Here is a 19,605-nt window from a genome sequence, read left to right as displayed (position 1 = left end):
GTACAGTGTGAGGTTAAACGTGAATGAAAAACCTCTGCAAAGAAGAAGCATAGGAACAGGTTTGCTTAAAGTTGCTCTAAAATGGGTGTGACTGACTTGAATTGCTTGAGCATCTGGTGGAGATTTGCACTAGGTTTAAGTATCTGCAATGTTGTTTTTACTCTTATAACTAAACACTGCATAACCAGCGAGGAGCATCTCCTCAGAGACATGCCCAGGACTCCGTACTGCAACCATCGACCAGGAAGGGGTCCATACACAGACTGCAATATTATAGACCTGCGCACTGATCTGTCGGAGGTAGGCCTTGAGGTTAGATCCCTTTGTATCATCAGCGATATAGCAAGCATTCCTGCCAATTCCTTTTCACACTTACCTTCTTTGGAGGTCCTTCAAATAGTTGGTGAAAGCCTTGAGAATGTTCAATCTGGTGCCTTTTCAGGACTCCCCAATCTGAAGTATCTGAGGCTGCTTATCAGTGATCAAATTTGCAGGTCCATTGCCATGGAAAGTCTTGCATTTGCTGGTTTGACTAATTTGGAGGAGTTGACACTGGAAGGTCTGAATTTAGCCAATGTATCCATCAATATTTTTGATCCATTGGTTAGTGTAATCAAACTAGACATTACCAGAACTTGTTCACTGGACCTCAGTGATATTTTCTGTTATCTTCCGGTTGGAATGTCCCATCTGAAGGACCTGAATGTGATAGACAGCGGGATTTCAACGATTGAGACCAAAGAATGTCCTGGGGGATCAAAGACCTGGCCTGTGACTGTTCTTTCTGGGATTCAAAACCTTTACCTAATAGGGAACAGTATCAAATTCATTCAAGCAAACTCATTAGTTGTGTTCCAGAACCTTTCCAGCCTTTTTCTGGAGTTCGCAGGCCAATCTCTGGATAGTATTCGGGAGTCTGGGATTGGAATGGTCAGTGAGTTGAGTTTGACAGGGACTCCAGTAAAAAAATTCTCAACAAACTTCAAAGATTTGTGTCATCTTGTGTCCAACCTTCATCTTCAGTCCCTCAGTCTCATTTTTATATCAACAGACAGATTGTCGGCAAAGCACTTTAGGGATTGTGGGAGAACATTGACCAAGTTATTCATCAGCAAATTGGAAGTTGACTACCTGGACTTCAGTTTCTGGACAGGAAACACAGGTATGCAAGCACTGCAAATGGTCCGAATGAAGTTGACAGAAGCACCATTCTGTGTTGCTGTGAACGGGACTGTGTCGTCCTTAACCTCGCTAGACCTTACCGGAAATTCAATTACATATATTGCCGGAGACCAGTTTGCTTGTATGCCTCTTCTCGAGCAGCTCTTTCTCAGTAAAAATACCATAAAAACCCTACAGCTGAATGCATTTCGTGGTTTGCATCACCTCAAGATTCTCAAGCTTGACTCGAACAAGATCTCGCAGCTTACTGCAAAAGATTTCAGAACCCTTCAGGCTTTGGAGGTCCTGCTTATCGATAATAACATCATTGAGACTATTGAGGACGGAACATTTCGGGACCAGCAGGAGCTTCGTGAACTGTCATTTGGTAGATTGGAGTATGTTTATGAGTTGCATCTAAATAGGATTTTTTATGGGTTTCCCCCGAAAATACAACGACTAAGTATCGATGCAAATTATGGAACAACTTTTTTCCTGGGAAGTACACCACAGCCCGAGGGAACGTTTCTTCTGGAACTCAGTGGAGACAGGCTGGATTTTGGGGACTGCAATAGTACTGTTTTCACAGCAGTTCGAGAGCTGAAAGTGAATTGCACATTTTTCATATGCAAGAATGACTTCATGGCACCTAATTTCCCAAACCTGGAATCTTTTGAGTTCTTAGTAGAATCTGAAAGAGCAGATGTCAGTTACAGCAAAATCAATTCACTGCACCGTCTCAAGCGTCTCAAGCTCATCGACTTGAACTTCTTGAATTATATAGAAGCTGGAAGTGTCTTCAGGAACCTAACGCAACTCCAAACCCTGGTGTTGGTAAACTGCCATCTCAGCGTCCTGACCGAGTTTATGTTTCAAGACCTGACATCTCTGCAGCTGTTGCGTCTCTACAGCGACAGTCCTCTGGTCTTGATTGATGGTGTGTTTGAAGTTTTGCCAGCGCTAACAACGTTTGTTCTTGACAGAGTGGATTTCCAGTGCAGTTGTGAAAATGGCTGGATTCTTGATTGGGCGGAGAGCACGGAAAAAGTCCAGGTTATCTACTTGCAGAAGCAGAATTGTGTATGGCTCTATAAGAAACTCAACTTCTTGGCGACCATGGAGAAGCTGTGTCAGACTAATTTACAATACACTTGCTATGTAGCCACAGCTGCCAGCGTTTGTCTTCTGCTGTCGGCAGTCGTTGGATATCACTTTGCTCGCTGGCCTTTCACAGTCCTCTTCTTCCGCCTGAGAGGGTGGGTGGAGAGAAGGTTTGGTAGGCAGTGGCTTAGAAGCAGAAGAGTCGAAGTGATAGAGGAGATGCAGTACGATGCCTTTGTGTCTTTCTGTAGCCGAGATGAGGCCTGGGTTCTGGGAGAGATGGCTCCTCGGCTGGAGGAACAAGGGAACCCGAGACTGAGGCTCTGTTTGCACAACAGAGACTTTGAGGTGAGGTTATAAATGAAATGATGTTCTATGTGATCTAGTGAATTTAAATGCTATAAAATAAAAAATAAAAAAACAGAAGTAGTTGTTGAGGCACCTGCTTTTAATAAGAATTATCTTGTGCAAAAAATCTTGTGCAACATCTTGTAGGTGGGTAAAGATATCATGGACAACATCACCGAGAGTATCTACAACAGTCAGTGCACTGTGTGTTTGATCAGCCGCCTGTATCTGCGTAGTGACTGGTGCAGTCTGGAGATGCGAGTGGCCACACACCGACAGCTGGAAGAGCAGAAACACAGACTCATCCTCATCTTCCTCGAACACATCTCTCCTTTTGAGCTATCTGCTTTCCATCGGTAAGTAGGGGAAGATGGATGATGCCCCCTTAAGAACAATGTGTGAAACTGCAACATATTTAGAGATTAGTTTAGGACGTACAGGGTGACAATGGATCAGCCAATATACACTCAAAAGTCGATAAAAAAGAAATTGGTAACACTTTACAAAAAGGTCTCATTTGTATGCATTAGTTAATGCATTAACATGAACTAATGATGAACAATACATTTGTTACAGTATATATTTGTTACCCTCATCCTTCCCTCACACTTTGTAACAAATCCTTATTTTCCCTAATTTCTTTAATGCAATTTTTTGGGAGATTTTTTTATTTATCATTGTATTTACCTTTGAATTATTATTTGTTTACAACTATTTTATCAATAAAATAGTAAATAAAAAATAATTTAATCACATTCTTCACATTCTTTCAACTTTAAACATTCTTTCAACAATTTTGTGCATAACCCTTTTAATTCAGCTCAAAATATCTTACATTTGGTGTCTTTGCCAACCTCTTTTGGAAAAAAATTATATAACATGATATTTCATGACTCTTGCCACTAGATGGCCTTATAGCTTTTCTATGTGTACTGAAGCATTCTTCACATTCCATTCATAAAGGCCCGCGAGGGAAGGATTTGTTACTTTTTGAAATGTCAAAAACTGTGTGTGTGTGTGTGTGTGTGTGTGTGTGTGTGTGTGTGTGTGTGTGTGTGTGTGTGTGTGTGTGTGTGTGTGTGTGTGTGTGTGTGTGTGTGTGTGTGTGTGTGTTTTGATCGTATAATTATTGTAAACTTATCATAGCTGGCATCTTTTTTTTTCTTTTCTTTTTTTTATGCAGTATATATGCTAATCAATGAATTTAACTAATGTATTTATTTGAAAAGAGCTTTTAATAATGTCAAATTTACTAATGTAGTTCAGATTAAAAATTCAATTTAATAATATCATAATAATTCAATAAATGGTTTGAGATGAGTTTTAGTGATATGGTCAAGAGGAAAATAAAAGGAGGGGGGGACATCTTACACCATCTCACTCCGTTGTTTCTTATTTTATGTATTTCTTTAAAATAGACTCATTTTCTCATGTTATAAATTGTATAAGACATTTGTCACTATTTTCCATAGTTTGGCCAGACTGGTGAGATCCCGCACATATCTGGACTGGCCAGAGGATGAAGCTGACAGAGTTCACTTCTGGGATCGTTTAAGGAGGAACATTGCAGAAGAAGACACGGTGAGTCTGAATGATGTCATGACTATAATATAACAAACATACAAACTGAAGCTTCAAAAAAGAATCATGTTACAGGTGTTAAAAAATATATTTGAAATAATATCTTAACTGTTTTACAGGATGCTTCTTGAAACTGTTAAACATCTGGTGCGTTCCTACTTATTGAGTGAACAAAAGGACTGTGATCATGTTATGCTTCAGTGTTAATTCATGAGTATATTGACTTGATATATATATATAGTATATGACGTTGTTAAATTATAATATGAACTATTAATAAAATGAATAAATTGCTCTTATCACAATCTTTTTCATCAATGTCTACACATAAATTTACATTCTACACAGAGTGCAGCTTTCGCAAGTTACAACAGAAGAGATATTCTTGCAAATAACGGTAACACTTTACAATAAGGTTCATTAATTAACATTAGTTAATGTATTAACTAACATTAACTAACTATTAACAATATATTTGTTACAGTATTTAATCTTTGTTAATATTAGTTAATAAAAGTACAGCTGTTTGTTCATTTTAGTTCACAATGCATTAACTAATGTTAACAAATACAACCTTTGATTTTAATAGTGTATTAGTAAATGTTGAAATTAATATTAACTAAGATTAATAAATGCTGAAGAAGTATTGTTCATTCTTAGTTCATGTTGACTAAGGTAGTTAACTAATTTTAACTAATGAACCTTATAAAGTGTTACCCAAATAACTTTATTGTCATTGTCACTTAAAGTTGTTTTCCTCATCTGTGCCATTATGTACCTATCTTGCTATTATAAATATCTAGGAGGAACGACAGAGATGGGCTAGGAAAAACATGTTAGAGTTCATAAACACTCAAGTGCAAAACCACATTGTATATGGTGCTACATGTTAATTCAGCATAGAAAACATATTTTCAGTTCCAATTATGAATGTTCGTTTAAACACTCTTAAAATAAAAGGTTCCAAAGGGGGGTTTTCACAATGATGCCATTTTTCTTAGTTTAAAGAGCATTTTAATAATCTAAAAAAACTTTTTTTCACAATAAACAACCTTTTGTGCAATAGAAAGGTTTAATGGATGTTAAGGGTTCTTCATGGAACCATAGATGCCAATAAATAACCTTTTGTTAAGAGAGTGTGTTCATTTTTACACTAGTCAAAAAATGCTTGAAATTAGTGTTTTAGACAAACATAAATTGTACCTATGAATGAATTTCTTTATAGAACTTCAGTTTCATTTTCAAAGGCTGCACTCAAAAGATGTGCTCTTTTTTTTACTGCAATAGCAAAAAAAAAAAAATTGTTACACAGAGAGTTTTTATGGGGAATTTCCATTGACATAATAGTATTTTAGAACCGCATATTCTATCTCCTAGCACAGAATTGGCATGTTAAATAGCTCAGTTTATATTTTAAGTCTTTACATCAGTGACATTTTATATGAGATTTATAAAACCACATGTGCTTGAAACATCAACAGCTGTCTTTGTTTAATTGCCACTTAACTGATCAGTCTGAGCTCTGTTCAGCAGATAACACAAACACATAACTATTTCAAGCTGATCAGAGCCGGAATGTAGCCGGAATGCACGCCTGCATCAGAATCTGTCAAAACCCCCTAATCTATCAGTCCATCGTTTCATGATGTCACCACCGATTGAAGCTAATCTGCAAACCAGTTCTGAAACCATCAGTCTCTTGAGATGTTCTTTTAACATCTGTGCTTGCACAATACATTTGTTTCTGAAGATACGCCTATGAAGTTGAGCAACCTTCTTTACTACCTTGACAACTGATAGAAAATATTAACTAAACGAATGCCTAATAAAATGTAAATAAAAGATTGCCTTCAAAATATATTTACAGGTTACGTTATATGATTATTTCTACTATTATTTCATTTTTGCAATTCCAATGCGATACAGTTCATATAGAGGTAGGATTAAGATTTGGGTGTGTCCTGCAACATGTGCTACTCGTGGTTTTAACACAGCATTTTCTGCCTGATATAGGGATAGATTTTACATGTTATGCCTTTCAAGATTTATCTTAATCCCAAAATACAACCCATGGTGCTACCCGTGTTTTTAGAATGGTGGTAGTTAGTATATCCTGATATGTGTTTTCTAACTGTAAGAAGTGCTACCCATGTTGTATTAAAGATCTTATACTGGGGAAAAAATATTTTTGATAGGTTAACCTACTATTCTAAGCAGATACAGAAGGTCTGGTGTTCACTGGCATGATATATTTAGTTTATATTTAAAAGTATAATGGGTAAAATATAAAATAATGTTTTATACTATATATATATATATATATATATATATATATATATATATATATATACTTTTGACTTTTGACATTTTGCATTGTAATTAAAGTTTTAATGCAGTGACAGCTAGAAATTATGTTGTATTGTAGTACCATAATTATGGCAAACAATACTACTCAAAGGCAAACAAAACCTACATTAATGTTGCATACACCAAACAGGCTTAGAGAACAGGGTGGAGGAGAATCACTAGACTGTGAGGGTTTTGTCTTGGTAATTGGAAAGCACATGTTCCTGATAATTGTGTTCTGGTATGCTGTGCTTTCTCTCGCACATAGCCGCATTCTTTCTCTCTTCCTCCCTCCCTCACAAACATATAGGCTATGAAAGAAAGAAAGTTACCCGGTAAAGAAGACTTCTTAAATGTATATTTTGATGAATGTGGCAAAGCATGTTGGCTGAAAACTTGGAAAACGGTATCTGACTAAACTTTCAAGGTGTGGCTATGATGATCTCACAATGCTAGTGTCTCACTAAGCCTTTGTGCAACAACCAGATACATGCTCCTACTTGTGATAGGAACACATTCTCTCAGGTCATTTAGACATGGGTCATGCAGTTGGAACAGAACATAAACCAGAAAGCAGAAAATGTGGTAGGTACCAACCATTAAAACCAACCTAACAAAAAATCCGATTGAAGTGGTATTATTCACTTCCTAAACCCTCTTCTCACCTCTCACCTCATTTTCCAGCTAAGTTATGACAATAGTAGACTACGCTTTAAGGGGAGTTATGTCCACACATCACCTCTCTTGAGTAATATATCCTGTTTTCCCCACCCATAAAGTTCTGGGTATACGCCCAGTGATTTGATGGGAAAAAAAGCAACTGGGAAGATTGGAATTCACAGAAGAGGCATTTTATAGGCATTGTACTGGCTTAACTTAGAAGAGGCAAGAATCTGAAGAAGTAAAGTTTTGTTGCAAAACTAGGTAAGCATTCCTATTTTATCGAGGACAAACTCTATTGTTTTATTTGATAATACTAAGTCGGTTTAGAATAAAATGGGATAGCTTTGTGGGTATTATAACACATCTGTTTCTGTGTTTAGAATATTCATCATTTATTTAACTTAATTTGTCTTGATACCTTTGCTAAAAATAGCCTAAAGTGGTTTTCTGGTCGTAGTTTGGTCTCTCAGCCTGGTGTGTTCGCTTGTTTTAGGTAAGTTTGGGGCATTTTTCAGCTTGTAAAACTGGTCTGTTAGCTGGTTGGAAGACACGAATACAGAACTTTGGCATCAAGTGAACAGGATTCCATAAATAAGGTTTCGTGCCCAGTGCAAATGTGTCACTTTCCGTTTAATCCTCCTACTCATGCCTAAATATTTCAGTCCTTACGCGCGATCGTAGGCTCACTTGTCCGGTGTCTTAAATGTAGCCGATCCAATTCCCTATAGATGTAACGCAAGCCCTTCTCCCTTTACACCAAGTAAGAAACCAGAAACCAGCCTTTTATTAATTCAGAGTGTTTTCTCGGAGCGCGCGCGCGCGGCTTCTGCCGCAAATCCTCTGCGTGAGGTGAATAGATTCGCTCATTATTATGCGTCGTTTGCGGGGATAAGCAATGCAGTCGACCTTACGATCGTTTGGTGGAAAGGCTCTCGATCACCTCAACCGGACGAAGCACGACCTCAATGTGTCAGCGGCGACACGGCCACCAGAACGGCGTTAATAATGAATAAGACAGCGATGGGGGGAGCTGTCCGATAGGCCAGAGCTCGAGACAACTTCCTCAACGTTGCATTCAAGTGCTGACAGCCTATTACACGATAAGGAAATTATTTACACCTCACGGATAGAGGGCTTCAACATTTAGGCATACACTGGAAAAACACCACCACTTAATGAAAAAAATAATGAACATTGTCATTTTTTGGACAGTCTACTCCAAAATTACTCTCACGCGTTGCTCCAAATCAATCACTTCACAGTAGGCCTGTAGAAAAATATTATTAATATTACGTAGCCTATTAAGTATAAATTCTCTAATATAACACTTTAGTAATAAAGTAGCTACAATTAGGCCTACCCAAGTATACTTTACATCTATGCATTTTTTAAAGAACATTTATTAGAATATATATATATATATATATATATATATATATATATATATATATATATATATATATATATATATATATATATATTAGGTCTATGATGTGTCCTGTTTCCGCTCAGTTATTTTAGGAATCAGATCATTCCAGTCATGTTAGGGCAATGAGTTAAGTGTGATAGCTATAGCCTAACTATAGACCAGCCTATGCCAGTGCAAGAACAAGAATAGAAATGCCTGCACACGTAGTGTATGTGTTTTGTGAGCTGAGCATGATAAATGTGAACAGTCACTTTAATTTCTCACTTTAAAAACTCACTTTCTAATCCTCCCTCTTTACATTTTCAATTACTGATGCAAGTTTGGCATGTTTTAGTCACCATCAGGAAACAAGGGTAAACCAGTAGCCTGGAGGGACATCTAGAGGAGCAAGAATGGAATGCAGTTCAATAAAGAAAACTGAGAGGAAAGCATAATTGAGACTTCATTTTGCCACTATTGTATTTTTATTTTCCCCAGTGAGCAAACAAATCTCCCCATTTACCTTATTAAGGGTAGATGCCGTATTTATTTATTTATTGAAAAATGAAAACAAACAGTCCGTTCAATTGGTTGTAATGTTGTATAGCCTATCTGGTGTAAATATGTTGAACCTATTGAGCAGACTATACGTCCATTCTTCAAAGTATTATTTCAAATGCACAAAGTGAAATATTGTCAATACTGACTAAAGACTGTTGCTATTCACAGTGTCACCACAGAGCAATTTGGGGAAGCTACTTTGAAAGTGTTGCTTGCCAAGCTACAAGCTAAATAATTTGAAGTAGCTACACTTCAGTCAAGCTACTGCTGATACAACCAACAGTTAAAGGGGCTTATTTTTAAATAAAAAATATGTCTACCAATTATGATATTTATTATGCAATTTATAATGTAATCATAGCCACATTTTTTTCTGGCATAAACACAATGAGTGATTTTAAATGAATGAACCCTCAATTACAATTAACAATATTAAACTTGGGTTACACTTTATTTTAAGGTGATGTAGTTACACTGTACTTATTTAAATAAGTACTGAGTAATATTATCAACTACATGTACTTACTATAGAGTTACGGTTAGGGTTGGGTTTAGCGTTAGTTACTTGTAATTGTGCATAATTTACTGTTATTACTACACGTAGTAACGTGTAACTAGGTCACCTTAAAATAAATTGTCACCTAAAACTTGAACAGGTAAATTTAGAAATAGAAGTAAAATTTGCATGTGAGTCGAATAGTAATTTTTGTAAATCTGTTAATTTACATGAAACTTCTGAACAAATCGATTCACTAATGAATCAGACTTAACTGCATCCATCAGAATCCAGCACTGCAAAAATAAGGGAGGAACGTTTAGGACAAATCGAGTCGCAGTAATGAATCAAACTATATATGAGACAGTTTGTTTATTCCTTCAGCTCAGCATTTAGTTGCACTATACTTTTGCTAAAGTAACTTATTAGTGGAAAAGCTACACAACTGTCACGCTTCTGAATTTAATCAAATTTAATAATAAAATTAGCTGCTCCCCAGATATGGAGCTATTGTGTTGAGAATTTTATGGCACTCACTGAAGTCTGAAGTCTGTTGCAGTGCTTTCCAGGATGCTTTTAGTGCTCTTTTCCTTTTGGCAGCTGGCATGTTTTGCAAGGCTAAATGAGTTTTGTTGACTTCTGAATTTCACAGCATCTCATTACATGACAGTTTGTTTAGGTCCTTTGGGACTAATCACTAGGAGCACCTATCCATCATCCTGCCCGATGCTTCTTTCTTCGTCTGTCCCAGTCTGAGCTTGAGTATCACTCCTAATGAATAGCGTCCCATTTAGAACAATGACAACATATTTAAAGACAAAGACGCTTCTCTCTGCAGCAAACAGCAGATTCTTACAGCCACATGCATGACCTTATTCATACAAAGAATCTGTCTTTCTATGTCTGTAACTACAGTAATGCAATGCCACCTTGGTTGCTCAGAAGAGAAGGGAATAATAACCATTATATTCAGCAAATTTCGCCAGGTCTACCTCCAGTCATTTTCACCCAAGCCCTGCCCAGGCTTCTCTGTCTAATTAGGTTAATAGAGGTCCATCGGTAATTGGGTAGACGGCAGGGCAGTAGTGTAATGTACTAATGTTAGTGGTGTAGTGTAAGTATTCAGGTGTGACGTCTGTCAGATGGAAGATTTACTTGAAAGGGCTGGCCTATAGAATTACCCATACGTCACACCCACATTAAAATCACATTCATTTTGTGTGTGCATGTGAGCGTTGTAGCTCGTCTCAAAGAAAAATGCAGGTCTTGTTCAGTCAGGTTGCAAAAATCTGATTTTTTGCCTACCCATTTAGTTTTGTAGTACAGAAAAAAAAAACTAGGAATGCACGATATAGGTACAATATTAGTTATCAAATATTAGAGTTTTTTTCTATATTTATTTTTTTTGTGCGTTGTTATTTTTACATTTAGATTTCATTTGCTGTCACACTCTCTAAGCTAGTCTGTAAAAACACTAATAATTTAATAAAATTGTAATCTTTAGCAGGTCTCAAAATGAATACCAATTTCATACTGCACATTATAATGGTGTGATGTGTAAATTACTTGTATTTAAAATTATTCCTTTTTAGGCATTTATTTGTATCAGACAAACCTGTACAGAAATTCAATACCATTATCGTCCATAACATAAAAATGCTTTTTTTTTTTGTATTTGGTGTATTTGGTGGGATTGTGGCCTTCATTGGTGTTTTACTGTACTGTACCTTGTGTTTGTTATGCACTAACCAGCTAAATGTCACTGGATGGAAAACCCAAATTAGATCATTAATTATTTGTTAGTGTCAAATATGCGATGGGATCTTATACAGTACAAGAATATGAAATGCAGTTGGATACACTATATTGCTTCACTTTGTGTGTTTGTAAGGAAAGGTTTAAAGGGGTACTCATCCAAGAGGAAAGGCCTGTAAGAGTGTGTATGGGCTTTTGTGTATTTTTGTTGTTGGATGAGATAGAGAGAGTGTAACAGACACGTAGCAGGCAACCCCAATGGTAATGTGAGCCTGTGTATTGAATGTCTGTTAAAGATCACAGGTTCCATTGTCTCTACTGCTCTACACACTCCTCCTCTGCTCCTTTCTCTCGCCTCCCGTCTTCATGCTCTTTAATTATTCTAGCATCATCCCTCTCCTCAGGTCACTCATTTTCCAGTACCTGCCCTTCATTTTTGTTATCCCAGCTGGTTTTTCCTTTGTGTTTTTCGCGTACAGACAACAAAGTTGTCAAAACAATCCCGTTCACACGTATCCACGGAAATGACAAAAATTCTGCATAATGAATGCAAGGCTAGCATTTTTTAAAGAAAAACTTATATGCGTGATGTCGCCGCTTTCAAAATTTTGCATTTTCAGGCCCCCAAAACGTTGTCATGTAAATGAATGGGCAAAATGCATAATTTTTTTTCCATTTTTAGTTGAAAACGTTGTAGAGTAAACGGCCACTCAGTGAAGGGAGATTAATCAATTAACAAATGAGTAACTATGAAAACAACACAACACCATTTTTAACTAAAACCTTTTTAACTGAATTTGTGTAAATGTGGCCTAAATCAGAAACCTCATGTACTTCAAGTAATGGAACCAAAATTAATTCATAAGAGCCTAATTACTACTGGAAGAAATTGCCTTCCAAACTGACCTTAAAATGATATACAGCATCTTGATCAAGTCATGACTAACTTTCAGATTGATATCAAGGTGCCCGCTGGGTAAATGAAACAAGTAAAAGCCATTATTTTTACTAATGATAATGAGAAGAACATCAGATGGCTTTTATGGCAGGCAATTATAAAGTGTAGTGAAAGTTATATATCTATTAATTTTTTACTTATGTAGCCTACATTTTTACTACATTATATTATTTGTGATGAACTGGCCATCCGACCAAAATGTATTCCTACAACCCTGATTAGAACAAGTGGTTTGAAAAATAAAAATATAATATAATATAATATAATATAATATAATATAATATAATATAATATAATATAATATAATATAATATAATATAATATAATATAATAAGTCACTCTACTGTTTTACAGGCTAGGTTTAACAAAGCTAGATCAAAATATCTCCAAGTACCCCTGGAATTATCCCATGAGGTACACATATTGTCAGAGGATGAAAAGTGAATCAGTTTGTGTTCTGTATATTTACGTATGTTGTCCTCACCTTTGTACAGTTACAGATATGGAGGGTGCCATTAAAACAGTTGTTATGCAGTACCTGTCTTCAGCACGGGGAAAGGAGACTCTGGGTGGCAAGAACTTCCAGAAGTTAGTCCAGAGTCAGCTGGGCAATGTCCTGAGTGTAAGGAGCTGAGTTCCTACATTTGACCAGATGTTTTTAACAAATCTCTAATTTTGCTCCATTTAGTTGACACATAACATGTCCATATTAAAGATTCCATGTTAAAAATGTTAATAAAAAAATGTAATCATCTTTTTGCCTTCACAGACAAATCTGTGGATTTCTTGAACGCAATTGCCAATCAGAGGTGTATAAGTTAGAATCCACTCACCGCTCGTGAAAAAAAGTTTTTGTTCAGTGCTGAGTTCTGTGTGCCCTCAAATCATCTCATTGTAACAAACAATGGAACTTTGTGAGATTTTTATTGATTATAAAAGGAGCTCTCTTTGGGGACTTTATAGGTTATATATAATCCATTCAGAATTTGAATAAAAGCCTTGTTTTTCATGCTGCTAAGAGGACCAACAGCCACGTACATGCTGAAAAGCGTCAGGAATGACATCCGCATATAAATGTCAAAACTAGACGTGGACATAACTATATGTCACCCTCACTGATTTCAGAAGCACCCTCAGTGTTTTGATTCTCGAACAGGGCCTGCACGTAAATTCATTACGAATAACAAAATTATTACAAATAACAAAACGATTAAATGTTTAGTTTTAAGTTATTAGACTGAGATATAGCTTACTCTACATTATTTGTACCCTCTCAGAGAGATATTCACCTCAGAAAAGAAAGTATAAATATAAATCAGGCTCATAGGTATTATTCTTTTGTGATCTATAAAAAAAAGGAATACGGCTTTAGAACAACATCAGGTTGACAAATTATTTACTGAATTTAGCTACACGGTCCCATAGACCCCATACAAACTATGAGAGAGAGAGAAAGCTAAATAATTTTTACAAAAGTAAAAGGGCACAGTTGGTGTGTTAGGGCCCATACCTGGAATTTGCTTAAGGCCGCCAAATCACTAAGTCCGCCCCTGCTATGCCTCATTACGCGTGTCCATTCCTGACTGGGCTAAGCTCGTTTGAGTAACGCTTAATAGTTGAGGGATTCACACATTCTATCTGTCTCTTTCAGGACACTGACAGTTCCTCAGCAGTGAAGGATATGATGAAAGGACTGGATGACAACCAGGATGGGAAAGTCAGTTTCCAGGAGTACATGACGCTGGTTGGCTACCTGGCGAACTCAATAAGTGAACAGAAAACCGCAGCCAGTGGTCCAGAAGACGCCCCAAAACACTGATGACAGTTGATTACACTGACACTACAAATTATTTGTAATGCTGGAGTATTACACTAGTAATTGTGGTAAATAAGGGAGAATAGGGCTAGTTGTCACACTTTTTACTTACTAAATTGTAAAAGTCTGTGTGTTTTGGCCAACACACAATGTATTAATAAATTGTGTGAAATTACAATATATGAAATACATAAAAAAACAAATGTTTAACTGTACTTTTGACTCAAAACCACATAGTTGAGCCCTTGTGACTCCCCAGTGTAACAACTAGCCCCGGTCTCTCTCTAATGCACTATACGATCTGCTATTAAACTACAACGATATGAAAGGCTTTTACATTTTAAACATATTACATTGAAATTATAATACTGTTTACATGTATTCACATTTTATGAAATTATGAAACAATAACCTTTGGCCAATACAAATGCTAAAAAAAAATTGTACAAGTTCCTGCTTTTTTCCCCCTTGTTTTTGCCTAAATTCCATGTAACAGGTTTTCATTTCAAGACTCATAAAGGATTAAAAGGTAGGGTACGTAATGTTTTTCATAAACACTTTTTGTTAGCAATAAAAAAAAAAGATAAATAATCAAATAAATAAATATTAAAAATGTACATATATCTTCTGAGGAAGTCTCAGGACCAAAAAATATTCGTCCAATCATTGCATTTGTTCCAAATGCAATAACAGGATGCCATAACTGTCTGTAAATGTATGTATTTGCATACCTCCACACACTCTGCCCACGTAGACATCACACCTCATCAAAACAACGAGCTTATGCTGCGTTCTTTAAGGGATTCAAAATTAATCTGCAGCAATCAGGTGGTACAAGTCAGAGCTATTTAAGTTGTTTATGTTCATTATTATTGTAATGTTATGTGCTTTGAGACATGAGGACATTTAAAGCCATCTCTCGTGATGCTTCGCAGACTCTGCTCTGGCTGTATGCATTCATGTATTTTTGGAGGAGACGTGGCTTTGGAGACACTCCGAAGAGAGGGTGGGATCTTATGCTTTCAAAGCTAACCTGCTATTGCTAGCCTTTCCGAAATTGCCTACCCTACCTTTAATTGTGTTTTTACGCAATTATTAGTGCTTTTTATGCTTGCTAGATAAACAAAACAAGGCATAAGAATTTAAGCCATACTGCATTTATAGATTTACTCGTCAGCTTTGTCTATTTGGAAGAAACATGGGGTAAAATAGAACATGTTACACTACTGGATTAATGTTTTGTATAATCTTTCAATAAAAATATGGAAATAATAACAAAATAGTAATTTAAGTCATTTACAGACATGTAATAGCTAAACATCATGCTTTATGTTCAACCTATGCCCTAGCATGAATACATGTTTTAATGTGTTAGTTTTCTTTAAATTTGCCCATTCGTGCGTGTATGCTCTTATATGCGGAATTGTGTATGTGTGAATTGTGTTTTATGAAGACACAAATGTATATAATGACATGGGTATTACAATGTAAACATGGTTCCTGTGTTCTCGTAAACCAAAAACATACTAAACAGTGTTTAGATTTCTGTGATGAAAGGTATACAGTACAAAAACCATTACTCCTATGGAAGGTCCCTGTAAACACCATGTAAAAGTGTGTGTGTGTGTGTGTGTGTGTGTATGTGTGTTTTCAGTTGGCTGCCATATGTGTATGGACACTGTTTGCTTAATGATGAATTAACACCTTTGCAACAGTATCAGGTGTGGCAGGACCACATGTAGTCAGATGCTCTCTCAACACACACACACACACACACACACACACACACACACACACACACACACACACACACACGCGCGCACACACACACACACACACACACACGCGCGCGCACACACACACACACACACACACACACACACACACACACACACACACACACACACACACACACACACACACACACACACACACACACACACACACACACACACACACACACACACACACACACCTGCGAGTAAATCAGCACCTCTAAGGACCCTTTGGGCAGTAACCACATTTGTGCCATGTATCCTTGGTTGGCCTGTAACATAATCAGTCCTCAGGCACCTGACCCCATTTCATCTTATGGCATATGCCATTATGTTAATACATTTTATTATTTTATAATAAAAAAATAAGGGGGGGGGGGGTACTTCTATAATCTTATATATAATTGCTTTTACATTCATTCTATTTATAGACTTACATACTAACATGTACATTGCTTTTACATTCATTCTAATTATAGACTTACATACTAACATACACATGTGTATTTTATGTATTTTATTTTAGTGCCAAATTTGACATAATAAAACATATAAATGATTATATATTTAGAATGTATAAACCATATTTTACAGCATAACTGCAAATACTGTAGTATTTCTAGAGCTGACTGTTGTGTGGGACAGCGATGTTTGTGTCTAAGTCATCAATTACAGGAGATAAATGATTTAGTTTGGGGTGCCGAACTATCACGTCTCTAAAAGTTTAATGTGACAAGCACCAGAACATATAACTAACCTTTAGGATCAAACATATCTATTTACCCAAAAGCTCGTCTTTTAGAAAAGTCCAGGTCTTCAGGGCATGTTTACACACATGAATTTCATGTTGTTCCATTAGATAAGAAGGAAAGTAAATCAACATAACAAAACAGAGTATCTGGCTTGTTTTCAATTGCTCACGTTACCATCTAAAGCAGAAAACCTTCGCTCTTTCAATTACGTCACTGAGTGGCAACATCACATTTACTCTTTTATGCAACTCTGTTTTTGTATTTTTCCCTTAACATTGTGCATGTGTAAACAGAAAAAACAAAAGGTTGGAAATAGGTGAAATAAATGAAGGATGGATGGAAGGAGGGAGGGAGGAGTGTAAGGTATAATGGGAGGAGGACCAAGTAGGTATATAAGATGCTGGTCATCGCCTCCTGTCTTCACCAGCATTCATCTCTCCTTAAGGAACAGAAGAGCAGCAATCATCTAACAGCAAGGTAAGGGAAAGCAAAGGATGGATAGAAGAACAGATTATAATTGTGAATTTTAGTGCTTTATCCTAGATAGCTTTTGAGCTGTCTGATGCTCCTTTTGAGTTTTTGGACCAGACTGGTAAATAAAGACCTTGGCGTCTTTTGCACAAAGAAAACCGTGTGCTAAATAAAAGTTTGGCATAAAAATCAGCTATGTTTTAAATTTCTTTTCTGAGGCTTCAATCTTCAAATTTTGCATGGTTTGTGACTTATCTCTGTAGAAGTATCTGAGGAGCGTTTTCTTCTCCTCTCAAGTTATTTTTTTCCAACCCAACCCAATATATTTATCAGTTCATCCATCAGGACAGGGCACAGCTCAAACCCAGGGCAGTGTTATATGTGTGTGTGGGCACTGAGATTGGCTCGGATTAAACTTGGCCGAGTAACTTCCTCCCCAGGTTCGGAGTGTGTTCTCCAGTTTAGGATTTCACTCTTATCTGGCGAGTCACATTTCCCTTCTGTAGTTAAGTTAAGCCCCTTGTAGGATGATCTGGAAGGGGAAGTCATTGCATTTTATGCCGAGAATATATTACTGCTTCTTTTGCAATGTTTTTACTGTTGCGGTCGAAGGAAATAAGCCTGCCTCATGCTTTTAAATTTTTAACACGACCCAAAAATACTCCCCCTAAAGAAAACCTTTTGTGCATCGTTAAGTGCATTTCATAAGTCTAAATACAGTCACTTGCTACAGTGACCTATAAATGTTTTTCTCCAGAATGTCCGCTCTAAACTCAGAGAATGCCTCCACTCTGGAGAACGCCATGCAGCTGATGATCCAGACGTTCCACAAGTACTCTGGGAATGAGGGCGACAAATATACTCTCAGTAGGCAGGAACTCAAAGAGATGCTAACGCAGGAGCTGGGAAACTACCTTGGGGTGAGGAGAACGAGTTTTGTTTTCGTTGCGAAAGTCAAATGTTTCTAATAATCTTTATCTGCATCTCTCTTGCTCCACAGAATGCACAGGATAAGGACGCGGTAGATAAAGTTATGGGAGACCTGGATTCAAACAATGACGGTGAGGTGGACTTCACAGAGTTCGTCATCCTCGTGGGCGCCCTCACCGTCGCCTGCAATGACTTCTTCCTCGAGTATCACGATAAGGATGAAAAGAAGAGTGACAAGAAAGAGTAGAGCTGAATTCCTCTGAACAAAAGCCAACACATGACCAGTGAATGATGATGAGGGGGAAATGGGGGGAGAAAGGGAATATTTGTGTGTATGAATCTTGCTTACTGAAAAAAGTTCCACATCATCTCTTCATCCACCTTCAGTGCAACCCTGGGTTCACAAAATGCTCCATCACGAGGCGCAACATGTTTCCAACCCCTATTTGAAATAAAAGCATAAGGAATGAGATTGAGAGATGGTCTTTGTTGAATATGTGAATATGTGTTTCTTCCTTTATTTTGTTTTTTTAACAATTGGAGTTGTTCATTTTAAAATAATCTCTCCATATTACAATAAACTGCAGATTTAAAAGAAATAAATGAGGTTGGTTTGCTTTTTCAGTTGTGAATGTAGCGGTAATGCTATACCACTGGATTGGACATGTTAATCTTTAAAAGGTTTTTATTTCGTTTCACTAGTTCACACTTAAATACAATCAGAGGGAGTAAGTTTAATGCGTATTTGGCGTGCTGTCTGGGGGGAGGGCCTCGAGCTCGGAATTCGGCCCTAACCCAGAGTACTCCCCCGTATGTAAATGTTTAGGACAAGAAGTGTGGAGAAGAGGTGGTGGAGGGACTGTCAATGAATTGAGGTGAGACTGCGGAGTATATATAGCCTACCTCTTATCGTTGATTTCTAAGGGCATTAATAATCATGTACTAATACCTGAATTAATAGCTACTTCAACATTAACTCATGATTAGTGAATATATTAACTAATCATGAACCAATGAAGAGCAACCGTTAACTACAACAAGAGTCATAATGATTCATGCATGAATAACAGCAGCCTTAAACATGTTAGTACATGTTTGATAATGCATTAATTAATGTTTAGGGGTAAACTAAATCAATTAGTCTCCGTAAGAATAAATAATAATAAGTAATCTAAATTTGAATTAAACATATAATTTAATACTGCCATAATTTAAACTGTAATATCATAAACTAACTTCACAACTTTTACTTGATATACAGTAGCGAAACATTTTCTTTTAGTTGTTCTCTTTCATATAGCTCTTTTCTTCTTGCTGTGTAAATTTGTTTAAATTCTTTATTCAATAAGTGAATAATGTCATGACTTTACTTGGAGGGGGGGGGGGGGGGAGCACATTATTACTAACTCATCATTAATTACTTATGAAATAACATAAATTCATGACTTGTTGATGTATCATTATATAATTTCTTGTCTTGGCT

The 19,605-nt window shown here is 36.7% G+C and overlaps 3 protein-coding genes across 4 annotated transcripts; all 3 read left to right on the top strand.

Moving 5' to 3' along the window:
- Nucleotides 1-6: 6 nt before the first annotated feature.
- On the top strand, nucleotides 7-4,490 carry LOC143720969 (uncharacterized). Of its 2 annotated transcripts, XM_077210973.1 has the most exons (4): nucleotides 7-2,610; nucleotides 2,758-2,966; nucleotides 4,083-4,191; nucleotides 4,311-4,490. In XM_077210973.1, exons 1-4 carry the CDS (start codon nucleotides 82-84, stop codon nucleotides 4,320-4,322), a joined length of 2,859 nt encoding a protein of 952 aa, XP_077067088.1. In that variant the 5' UTR covers nucleotides 7-81; the 3' UTR covers nucleotides 4,323-4,490. The 2 variants fall into 2 exon arrangements, 1 of the variants encoding a protein (XP_077067088.1); XR_013196662.1 differs by lacking the exon at nucleotides 4,311-4,490 and having other exon boundaries at nucleotides 2,847-2,966; nucleotides 4,083-4,099.
- Nucleotides 4,491-7,219: 2,729 nt separating this feature from the next.
- LOC143721111 (protein S100-A13) lies at nucleotides 7,220-15,474 on the top strand. The gene is made up of 3 exons (XM_077211296.1): nucleotides 7,220-7,461; nucleotides 12,873-13,000; nucleotides 14,030-15,474. The coding sequence occupies exons 2-3, from the start codon at nucleotides 12,881-12,883 to the stop codon at nucleotides 14,195-14,197; spliced, it is 288 nt and encodes a 95-aa protein (XP_077067411.1). The 5' UTR covers nucleotides 7,220-7,461; nucleotides 12,873-12,880; the 3' UTR covers nucleotides 14,198-15,474.
- A 1,571-nt stretch (nucleotides 15,475-17,045) lies between these two features.
- On the top strand, nucleotides 17,046-18,725 carry s100t (S100 calcium binding protein T). Its single transcript, XM_077204900.1, has 3 exons — nucleotides 17,046-17,198; nucleotides 17,950-18,112; nucleotides 18,193-18,725. Exons 1-3 carry the CDS (start codon nucleotides 17,119-17,121, stop codon nucleotides 18,367-18,369), a joined length of 420 nt encoding a protein of 139 aa, XP_077061015.1. The 5' UTR covers nucleotides 17,046-17,118; the 3' UTR covers nucleotides 18,370-18,725.
- The last annotated feature ends 880 nt before the right edge of the window (nucleotides 18,726-19,605 follow it).

The sequence above is a fragment of the Siphateles boraxobius genome, unplaced genomic scaffold (genome assembly GCF_051911475.1).
Source record: "Siphateles boraxobius isolate OS27281-9 unplaced genomic scaffold, OSU_SipBor_1 12, whole genome shotgun sequence".
Lineage (NCBI taxonomy): Eukaryota > Metazoa > Chordata > Actinopteri > Cypriniformes > Leuciscidae > Siphateles > Siphateles boraxobius.
This window is presented reverse-complemented; position numbering and strand designations above follow the sequence as displayed.